Source organism: Dendropsophus ebraccatus, chromosome 5 (assembly GCF_027789765.1).
Source record: "Dendropsophus ebraccatus isolate aDenEbr1 chromosome 5, aDenEbr1.pat, whole genome shotgun sequence".
Classification (NCBI taxonomy): Eukaryota; Metazoa; Chordata; class Amphibia; order Anura; family Hylidae; genus Dendropsophus; species Dendropsophus ebraccatus.
Genome location: NC_091458.1, coordinates 17,217,400 through 17,229,589, shown reverse-complemented (window position 1 = coordinate 17,229,589; position 12,190 = coordinate 17,217,400). Strand labels below are relative to the sequence as shown.

Genomic DNA, 12,190 nt, shown 5'->3' with positions numbered 1-12,190 from the left:
CTCCCATCATATCTATACAGTCACATATCGGCCATTGACTCACATCTATACATTCATATATATCCACCATTGACTCCCATCATACCTATACATTCACATACATCCGCCTATGACTCCTATCATACCTATACATTCACATACATCCGCCTATGACTCCTATCATACCTATACATTCACATACATCCGCCTATGACTCCTATTATATCTATACATTCACATACATCCGCCTATGACTCCTATCATACCTATACATTCATATACATCTGCCATTGACTCCCATCATATCTATACAGTCACATATCGGCCATTGACTCACATTACATCTATACATACATATATATATCCACCATTGACTCCCATCATATCTATACATTCAAATACATCCGCCATTGACTCCTATCATACCTATACATTCACATACATCCGCCTATGACTCCTATCATACCTATACATTCACATACATCTGCCATTGACTCCCATCATATCTATACGGTCACATATCGGCCATTGACTCCCATCATATCTATACAGTCACATATCGGCCATTGACTCACATTACATCTATACATACATATATATATATATCCACCATTGACTCCCATCATATCTATACATTCAAATACATCCGCCATTGACTCCTATCATACCTATATACTCACATAGCAGCCACTGACTCCCATCATACCTATACATTCACATAGTGGCCACTGACACCAAATGTTATAATATTTTTTTATAAGAAATGGCATTAACTGCGTGATAAGAGCAATGAGCCAAACAGACCCATCTGGCTACTGATATCCCATAGGCAAGCTAGATATAGAACTCTGTGTGCTGTAACAAATGGATACAATATCGCCTATAACAATATAGGCAATTACTATACAACCTGCACTAAATCATGTTCCCCTTGATTAATAATCATATTTGCAAATGTAATCACTCAAGCTTCCAATTGTAATTGACGATCTACGGCGGCGATCTCCAACCTGTGGCTCTCTATTTGTTGCAAGACTACAACTCCCAGCATGCCCTGACAGCCGCAGGGCTGTCAGGGCATGCTGGGAGTTGTAGTTTTGCAACAGGTTGGCGATCACTAAGCTTTAGTATCTATACTAGACTTATCGACGAGCAAGTATATGTAGAACTACAAGTCACAGCATGCACCGGCTTGTGGTATAATATTGGTATATAAGGCGATAAGGCACTCACATGTGACAATATCCATAGTGATGTGAAGAGTTGTCGCCCGCCTCCTCCACCTCCATAAGCAGGTAGTCCTGGCTCTCATTCCTGAGGGCTGTGATGGGACAGTTGTTATTCCTGGTCACATAAGGCTCACAGTGGCTCATGGTAATTCCAGAAATTCTCTTGGAAAACTCTTCTCCCTAGCAGAGGCATGCAGCAGCAGCAGCAGCGTGTAATGTGTGATGCTGCCCGTATCCTGAGACCAGGAGCACAGGCAATTTCTGCTTCTCCACAAGCCCCTTGCATGCTTTTTATTCCCTGTATCTGGTCCCCCAGCTCCACTTTTTGACTGTCTGTCTCCGCACGCCCTCTAGTGTCAGGATTCAGAATGCAGCCTCAGCGCAGGGGACGTGGTTGCAGCTGGTTTGGCTCTGGAGTCGGAATTTCTCATTTTTTTTTTATTTTTTTTTTACCAGCTTGGAACCCGATGAGAAAATATAAACTTCAATCATCGGACGTAATTAGGAATTAATCAATTATAAATTCTGAATAAATTGCCTGCCCAGGGCTCGTATTCTGGATCAAGAGAAATGCGGATTGAGACTTCTGTAAAAAAAATGGGACTGCAGGTTGTAAAGGTGCAGTTTCTGAAGATAAAGCTGGGTTCACATGATGCATTTTTATGGCAGTATAATAGTAATAATAATAACTATAATTCCTTTATTTATATAGCACCAACATATTCTACAGCGTTGTACAGAACGTAAATCAGTCCCTTTTTTGCGTTGGGAACTGCAGGACTGTCTAAGCTACCTAAGCCCAGGAGTTCCCTATCCCCTGCTCGGATCTAGCTCTGCCGCATAGCTCTATACAGGGTCTAGTTCCCTCTGTGTACTGTATATTCTTATATACAGCACAGTGAGAGGTGGGGGATACTCCAGCAAATTTTCTTTCAAATGAACTGGTGTCAGAAAGTTATATAGATTTGTAATTTACTTCTATTTTAAAATCTCAAGTCTTTCAGTACTTATCAGCTGCTGTATGTCCTGCAGGAAGTGGTGTATTCTTTCCAGTCTGACACAGTGCTCTCTGCTGCCACCTCTCTCCATGTCAGGAACTGTCCAGAGCAGCAGCAAATCCCCATAGAAAACCTCTCCTGCTCTGCACAGTTCCTGACATGGACAGAGGTGGCAGCAGAGAGTAGTGTGTCATACTGGAGAGATTACACCACTTCCTGCAGGACCTACAGCAGCTGATAAGTACTGGACGACTGGACATTTTTTTATAGAAGTAAACACCAGTTGATTTGAAAGAAAAAAAAATTTCACCGGAGTACCCCTAGGTTTAGAAAAAAACATATTTTAATTGTGAATCACTGCAATTTTTACAGGGGGGAAAGCAGACTTTGGCTATGTTCACACAACGTCATTTTAATTATCTTTTGATAATTGCGGCCACAAATAAGAATCACAAGATAAAATGACCGTACAATAAGATGCCCGCAAAACAACACTGTGTGAACATAACCTTAAAATGTATCACCTGCTAAAACCTGGCTGATACTGACTGCAGCAAAAAAACACAGTCATGGCTAATAAAAAAAACAAAAACTAGAGTTTATTGATTGATTGATTTATTCTTAGCTGACCTTCAAGATCCAACACAAACGGCTTTCCAGCCCAGGCTACGGTTATGGCTTCAAAAACTACACAGTACTATAATGTACTGAGTTTCCACATGCAAATCCAATGCGATGGAAAATCAGCAGCATTTTTACACCACAGTCTATGGCACCGGGTCGTGCCGGATTTGATGTGAATTTTCCACTGCAGATTTACATCCGTATTATGTAACGTAATAAAAGTAAATGGGTTTAGAAGTCACAGATTTATGGTGGATTTGGACTTTCTGTGTGCCATGTGAATAGATGTGCCCATAGAATATATACTAAAGTCGGCAAAAGCCGGCACTACCGGACTCTCTACCGTTAGATAATGTAGGTGGAGACATGGGTGTAGCTAGGATTCATGGAGCCCCGTACCAAGAAACTGTACAGGCCCCATGAATCTTGTACAGGCCTCCCCATACTCATATGAAATTGTGCAGTCCCGCAGCGTTCCGTTCTCCCAGATCCCCGATGCACGAGTGACATCACTGCCGCCATAGGGAGCTGGGAAAATGGAATGCCACTGGACTGCATTGGGTCATGTGAGTATGTGCATCCGGGGAGGCCCTCTAATGGCTGGAGGTGCAATGCTGGCTCCAGCCACAAGAGAGACTGTCAGGGCAGGGAGCACTGCCAGTGCGTGCTCTGATCCGTAGCTACCATGGAGGTAGGCCATGTTTCTCCGGAGGGGCCAGGGCCCCCCCGCTGCATGGACCCCAATGCAGCTACGTGGTCTGGCTCCATGGTAGTTATGCCACTGGGTAGAGGGAGGGGTTGGGCATGGAAAATCCATCACATCTGACCCTTTTCTCTACAAACATCATTTGTCTGTGTTTTCTGAGGGATAAGCTGTCTGGCTGCTTGCTTCCCCTACCCTGCCCATAGGGAACACTGGAAATTTGGAAATCCCAAAGTGGATGGATAAGATGCAAGAAAATGCTCAGTCTTCCCAAGTCTCTCAACCTATCACTGACCGACTTATCTCTTCTATACCAATAGCGACCCAGCTTATGAGTCTATAAGTAAGACTGGAGAGAGACATATTCTCAGTGTAGTATGGTGTGGAGGAGTATAAACTGCTGCTGTTTCCAGTTGCCAGTGTTCCTGCCTGCTATAGCATAATCTGCTAAAACACCAGTGGTGCGACTACACCTGAGGGAATATGCATGTCCACGCTGATAGGGTCACTGTCTACAAGTGTAAAGGCAAGTCCTACACTCTGCATTGAGTCATATCTAGCCAGGGGTTGGAGAAGCTGTGTTTCTTGCCGAAGTGCCCCTCTGCTTTCACCGAGTCCTTTTCCAGCTAGTGTTCCTCTAGTACCCCTGTCACTACTGTTTAACTCTCCTAAGTCAAAAACTGTCTCCACCTAAGCCAAAGGTCTCCAAAGTCTTACTAGTTTGCACAAAAGCAGTAACCTACCAATAAACTACCTGACAGGTACGGTCCCAAGGTAACTACGTCTTGTGAACGAGGAACTGTATTGTATTGAACTGCTAGCTCTGCACATACCGTCTCAGTCACAATAACATAACTACAGGCTACCATTCAGTTATCACGGGAGCCATAGGCATTATGAAGACCTCCCTGCCATGAAAGGAGGATACCAAGCTGGGATAGGACTATCCCTTTAAATTTTAAACAATTTTTTTAAAAATTCTATAACATAAAATAATGTAAAATATAAAAAAATAAACGTAATTGATATCTCAAAAACCTCCATACAAGTAACATGCTCGTCGAGAACATTGTAAAAGCAAGAACAATTGTTCAGCTGTCAGTGCATGCTGGGAAGTGCATGCTGGGAATTGTAGTTTTGCAACAACTTAAGAGCCACAGGTTGGGGATCACTGGTATAAAGAATTCTGCAGTGACCATAGATAGGAACGTGACATACATATAACAACACATATACAACATAATATACCCAATGGAGCCTAACCAATGTATGTGACCCCTGGTGTGGCTGGGTGGTGGAGCCTGTACTGGTATGAATACAGTAATAACATTATAGGTAATTGCTATATCAGATGCGTTGGGGAAGGAGCCAATATAATGTATGTACAGCGCAGGACAGGCCCATAAACCAGAAGCAAAGGAAATAACCAGGTCCAGGCACAGACGGGTATAGATGTGGCAGAGATACAGCTGCTTGCTGGGGGCACAGACTAATCGCTGACATCCAGCTGGCGGGGGGAGGTTATAAGTCAATTGCTTTTTCGCCATAAATGCTCCATTAGTGATGAGGGAGGCCTGGTGGATGGAGACTGACAATGAGTGCACTGTGTGTATGACACGGGATAGGCTGCAGGACATCTATCACCAGTCTATAATCATATCATAGAAGAGGACCTGTCTCCTCCTAAGACGCCAGTGTTAGTAAAGACTTGGATTCCTCTCGAAATAACAATTTTAGAGCACTGTTTGGATTGTTCCTTTGTTATTCCTTTCCGGGAAATCTGCATTGTTCCTCTGGTATTCCTCCCGGGAAATCTGCATTGGTCCTCTGTTATTCCTCCTGAAAATTCTGCATTGGTCCTCTGTTATTCCTCCTGGAAATTCTGCATTGATCCTCTGTTATTCCTCCCGGGAAATCTGCATTAGTCCTCTGTTATTCCTCCTGAAAATTCTGCATTGGTCCTATGTTATTCCTCCTGGAAATTCTGCATTGTCCTCTGTTATTCCTCCTAGAAATTCTGTGTTGTTCCTTTGTTATTCCTCTTGGAAATTCTGCATTGGTTCTCTGCTATTCCTACTTAAATTTCAGCATCGGTCCTGTTATTCCTCCCGGGAAATCTGCATTGGTCCTCTGTTATTCTTCCTGGAAATTCTGCATTGTTCCTCTGTTATTCCTACTTGAATTTCTGCATTGGCTCTCTGTTATTCCTCCTGGAAATTCTGTATTGTTCCTCTGTTATTCTTTCAGGAAATTCGGTATTGTTCCTCTCTTATTCCTACTTGAATTTCTGCATTGGTCCTCTGTTGTTATTCCTCCTGGAAGTTCTGTATTGTTCCTCTGTTATTCCTTCTAGAAATTCTGCATTGTTCCTTTGTTATTCCTCCTTGAATTTCTGCATTGGTCCTCTGTTATTCCTCCTGGAAATTATGCATCAGTCCTCTGTTATTTCTGCATTGGTCCTCTGTTATGCCTCCTGGAAATTCTGCATCAGTCCTCTGTTATTCCTCCTGGAAATTCTGTATTGTTCCTTTTTTATACCTTCTAGAAATTCTGCATTGTTCCTGTGTTATTCCTCCTGGAAATTCTGCATTGTTCCTGTGTTATTCCTCCTGGAAATTCTGCATTGTTCCTCTGTTATTCCTCCTGGAAATTCTGCATTGTTCCTCTGTTATTCTTCCTGGAAATACATTACTAACTAGACAGCTGGAAAAATGTCAGAGTGCTTAAACACCCCCTCGTTGACGGGATAATGGTTACACCCAGTTGTCACAGGATGGATTCAAACCTTCATCATGACATCAAATTTCTTCTCATGATGTCGTCTAGTGAATCTTCATCTTCAGTGTATATAGACTGACCTGCTTTTATCATTATATCAAAGAAAGACGTAGTGCAGTGCCTGCACGCTTGGTATAGGTGTGCACTAGTGACTACGCAGACTCATTGAGGCAATATACCTAATAGTGTAGACCACAATGCACCTGATTTATCCTAGTGGCTGAGGTTGTTTGATAAATTTAAAGAATCTTTATCCATCTTTATCAATATCTTTATTGGTTAGCTTAATTTATGTCAATAATGCAATAAAAATTTTTATGTACAGTATTGCAGCCCAGGCCACACCCCTCTCTGATAGGGACCACCCCTGCGCAGCCATGCCACACCCCCTTGACAAGTAAAGATCTCCTCACATCAGTTTTTGCGCGAATTGAAGTGAAGCATTCAGAGAATACATCTTCCCCTGTGTATGTTTTTGATACTATCGCTAACAGCTACTCAATTTGCTCTCTTTGGGCCATAGCAGACTCCTAGCACTGGTAGAACAACCAGCAACCTGTTAGTCCTATAGGGATATGCAGTGGGATTCTGCATTACTAATAGCTACTGTACATGTGTCCATCCTTACCTTTCCTCTTGACTCAACATATCCTGAAGTCTGTGGCTGAGATCTGAGATTTAAAAAAAACATACATTTTTTATGATGCAGCACTAGTGACACGGGCAGCTTCCCCCAATGTAGTGTCTATTCTAATGGTAACATATTATATAGACACCAGAGGAGGCAGCAGCACTAGTAACACAGACAGCTCCCCCAATGTAATGTTTATTCTAATGGTAACATGTATTATATAGACATCAGGGGAAGCTAAAACACTAGTGACACAGAAAGCTCCCCCCAATGTAATGTCTATTCTATAGATAGTGATGATCTGTAGCGCTGTGGTTAGTACAGGGATGTTAGATTGTTATGCACTGATTATAGACCGATAAAATTCTAACTAATGGAGAAGGAGACACTGCTAAAGATACACTCATATAGAGTTACCTCTACTGAAATGAAAAATCACGATCAGGTGAATGCTCAATGTGTAGCTCCGTAGTGATTTCAAGTAACAGTGTGATATTATGGTTAATATACGTAGTAATACTGAAGGTATTCTGGTACATCCACTAGAGTGACGTCACCCAAACGTGGACTCCTTTGAACTAACTCTACCGTGCCGGGTGTGTTGGTAGCAGCAGAGCCGCCGGCCGGGGCTCGCTCCCAACCCCGACAGCAAAGACTCTTCCTCATTGCATGAACTATAAAGTATGATCAACGTAAAAGGAATTTATTGAACGCAGGTAGGACATTGTTTAAGTGTACCAGAATACCTTCAGTATTACTACGTATATTAACCATAATATCACACTGTTACTTGAAATCACTACGGAGCTACACATTGAGCATTCACCTGATCGTGATTTTTCATTTCAGTAGAGGTAACTCTATATGAGTGTATCTTTAGCAGTGTCTCCTTCTCCATTAGTTAGAATTTTATCGGTCTATAATCAGTGCATAACAATCTAACATCCCTGTACTAACCACAGCGCTACAGATCATCACTATCTATTGTATATACCATATATTAATATAGAGGATTCGGAACCCTCTAGATCCATATAGCGGCATAGTGGTTAGATACCTGCAGTGCAGCGCCGCACAGTGTGAACCAGGAGGGAACACACATCTATTTTTAATGTCTATTCTAATGGTAACATGTATTATATAGACACCAGAGGAGGCAGCAGCACTAGTAACACAGACAGCTTCCCCAGTGTAATGTCTATTCTAATGGTAAAATACTGTATAATAAACAGACATCAGATGAGGCTGCAGCACTAGTGACACAGACAGCTCCCCCCCCCCCCCCCCCCCCGAATAATACTCCTTTAAGAAGTTATTATAAATTAACTTTATAGTCAATTAAATTTTTAGTGCCTTTAAATCGTTTGGTTATCCTTCTCTCATAGGCGAGTACATTCATGAGATTCAGATTGCCTATTACTGCACAAATATTAGTTTTGGTGTCATCATTTACCATAAAGATAATAATATCGGAGACTATGATAAATGGTAACAAGCAGCGGATACAATATTGGCTCTATGGCTCCTCTGAATGTTCATCTTCTTTGAGAATCATCATTAGCGGTATTAGACATCCTATTGATCATCTATAACCATTGATCGTCTTTGCTGCTGATTCAGCATTTATCGTCGGCCGCAATATAATAAGTAATGATGCTTATATGATAATATTTGCTCAATATTAAGTATAATTTATGTTATATATCATGCATGTACTTACCGGAGGGGTGGAGGGACCCACAAAATGTTATGAGGTCAGAGGATAGTTGTCAATGGAAACTATCTGCAAAGTTTAACATATATAAGTTGTGTCAACTTCTTAAAAGGATGAAATAAAAAAAAAAAAAATTAAAAATGGCAACAAATATAAAACATAAGGCAGAGCTCACCTCTCCGATCCTTGGCCGTTCTAATGGTGCCCAGGATGGTGCTCTCCTCTTCTAGCTCCCGGTCTTGGCACAATGAGATGCCGCCCAGATGATCATTTCTTGCTTCTTAATGATTTATAGGACAAAACGAATCTCCTTGTCACTGTTATATGTTACATCTCTATATCAGACTAGAACGCACTAGAAAATGTCATCTTTTTTAGAACAATGGAATTTTTTATTTCTTTTAGAAGCCGACACTTAAGTCTCAGGAGACATTTAACACGAAGACATAAGAAAGTGCGAAGTGTCCGGATTGTTTTAACATGTCACCGTGATGAGGGAGGTGAAAACAAGGCGCTAACTGGCTCAAATGGAAAAAATACGTATATATTAAAATGCACACAATGGTCGCTTTATAAGAGCCCTCCATTAAGGAGCGTGTTGGAGAACCTTTGGCTTTCAGAGCCGCAGCAATTCACCTTGGCATGGACTGTCCTAGGAAATATATAGGCCCATGAGGAGAAGACCACTGACATGTTCTGGACATGTTCTGGACTATTCATTTCGCCTTGTCCCAGAGATGGTTATAGGGTTATAATCTGTGGACTGTGAAGGCTGAAGAAGCAGGGGAAAAAAGAAGGGGTTGTGATATTGCCAGGACTTTTGGCAATGTTACAAGGCCATTGGGGAATGCATGTATTTACTGCAAAGTGAGAACGTAGCATTATGTCTCCTTTACACCTCCTCCACCAGCCCCAGGATTGGTTAATGGAGTCGTGGTGCCAAATTCTGTCTTGCCATGGCACCACAGAGATCTGGATACATCTGTCTGACCACGTTCCTCCACAGGATCTGGATCCATCTGACCGGCCATGTTTCTCTATAGAGATCTGGATCCATCTGACCGGCCATTTTTCTCTAGAGAGATCTGTATCCATCTGACCAGCCATGTTTCTCTATAGAGATCGGTATCCATCTGTTTCGGCCATGTTTTTCCACAGTTATCTGGATCCATCTGACCGGTCATGTTTCTTTATAGAGATCTGGACCCATATGACCCGCCAGTAGTGGATTATAATAGGGGTGTTTCGGGCGGCAGCCCAGGGCCCTGAGTTCCTGGGGGGCCCATGACCACCCGAAAAGACTAATACTTTCAGTGGTGTACTGTCTCCTGGCTACACTTCCGCCATGATTTGCAAAAAAATCACAGTTTTTAATGGCAATTTTGCACAAATCAGGACATCATGACATTATCTATACTGTACTATGAACGCCAGGCTAGTGCCGCCATAGTTACAGTGGGGTGGGGGGGCCCAGGCTTGGTGAACAGCCCGGGGCCTATGGTAAAGTTAATCCGCCCCTGTGACCCGCCATATTTCTCCCCATAAATCTGGATCCATCTGACTGGCCATGTTTCTCCCCATAAATCTTGATCCATCTTACCTGCCATGTTTTTCTATAGAGATCTAGATCCATCTGACTGTCAATGTTTCTCCATAGAAATCTAGATTCTACTGACCAGCTATGTTTCTCCACAGAGATCTGGACACATCTAACCAGCCATGGTTCTCCACAAAGATCTGGACACATCTAACCAGGCCATTATACCCAGGGTCGGCTCCAGCTTTTTGTGGGCCCTCGGGCGACAGAGCCTCGGCGGGCCCCTTTGAGGAGCAAATCATGGAGAGACAGGTGAGGAAAGATTTGCAGCAAAAGAAACATGCGGCTGCTGCATATCTTTCTCCTCCTGTATCTCCTGATCTCTCCTGTATGCAGCTCCTGCTGTGTGTGTGTGTGTGTGTGTGTGTGTGTGTGTGTGTGTGTGTGTGTGTGTGTATATATATATATATATATACATGCACACACACAGCAGGAGCTGTATACAGGAGAACTAGCAGCACCAGCATGATATATATATATATTTATATATATATATATATATATATATAAACATGGTTCAGACCCCTAGTTCTCCTATATACAGGTCCTGCAGTGATATACAGTGTGTATATATATATATATATATATATATATATATATATATATATATATAGGTATACATACATACACACTGAACATCACTGCAGGACCTGTATATAGGAGAACTAGGGGTCTCACCATGTTCATATGATAGAGACAGAGAGAGAGACAGAGATAGATAGATAGATAGATAGATAGATAGATAGATAGGAGATCGATAGATAGGAGATAGATAGACAGACAGACAGACAGATAGATAGATAGATAGATAGATAGATAGATAGATAGATAGGAGATAGATAGATAGATAGATAGATAGATAGATAGATAGATAGATACAGATATCTAGTTGTTTTGTGTATAGAGGTCCTGCTGTAACATATATATATATCCTGCTGTAATAGATATATATATATATATATATATATATATATATATATTACAGCAGGACCTCTATACACAAAACAACTAGAAACCAGCACATACAGAACACTTAGTTTGCAGAGCCTACCATGCTGCCCTCTATCAGGTCAGGTGTCCGATCACATGACCCGTGACATCATCAAAGGTCCTTCACACTCAAAGGTCCTTTCCTACTCGGCTGTAGGGAAAATTTGTGAAGGAAGACAGGTGCCCGGGGGCCCCAGTATGTATCGGCGTGGCCTCTAACTGTCACATGCGGCCTCTAGGGGCCCAGTCCTCTCTGTTACTACACTTTTTTTTCTTTTTTACTAACAAAAAAATGTAGTAACAAACGGGAGTGGGCCCCTAGAGGAGCTGTTGGGCCCCGGCATTTGCCCTAGTTAGCCGGGTGCTGACGCCGGCCCTGATTATACCACTTTTGTCGATGAGTTGTTGAGAAAAGATATTATCTATACAGCATAATAATGCCCCAAGCAGTGGCATAGCTATTATGGAGGCAGACCATGCAACTGCCATGGGGCCCATGCGGCGAAACATGGTCTGATTCCATGGTAACTACGGCTCACAGTACCCCTATACTAAAATGACCCAGCGCAGTCCCTTGCCGTTCTGTTCTTCAAGTTCCCTGGCGCTCCAGTGATGTCAATTGTGCGCCGAGGATCTGATAGAATAGAACACCACAGGACTGTGTCATGTCATGTGATTACGGGGTAGGGGGCGTACAGGATTTATGGGGCCCCATACAGTTTCTTGCTATGGGGCCCCATTAATCCTAGCTGCACCCCTGGCCCCAAGTATAACATTAATACATTCTAAGGGGGAGATTTATCAAACATGGTGTAAAGTGAAACTGGCTCAGTGGCCCCTAGCAACCAATCAGATTCCACCTTTCAATTTCAAAAGAGTCTGTGAGGAATGAAAGGTGGAATCTGATTGGTTGCTAGGGGCAACTGAGCCAGTTTCACTTTCCACCA

At 42.4% G+C, this 12,190-nt stretch overlaps 1 protein-coding gene across 2 annotated transcripts in view; it reads right to left on the bottom strand.

The window, feature by feature from the left end:
- The window catches only part of TRPC6 (transient receptor potential cation channel subfamily C member 6), a 106,379-nt gene extending 97,322 nt beyond the window's left edge, over positions 1–9,057 (bottom strand). The window contains exons 1-3 of one of the 2 annotated variants that reach the window (XM_069969602.1): positions 8,832–9,057; positions 8,663–8,725; positions 6,940–6,982 (exon numbers count right to left, since the gene is read on the bottom strand). In XM_069969602.1, coding sequence (XP_069825703.1) covers positions 6,940–6,959 — 20 coding nt within the window. In that variant the 5' untranslated portion in view covers positions 6,960–6,982; positions 8,663–8,725; positions 8,832–9,057. Of the gene's footprint in view, positions 1–1,212; positions 1,442–6,939; positions 6,983–8,662; positions 8,726–8,831 lie in introns of those variants that run through there. The other variant, XM_069969601.1, reaches the window with a different exon arrangement.
- Between the last annotated feature and the right edge of the window lie 3,133 nt (positions 9,058–12,190).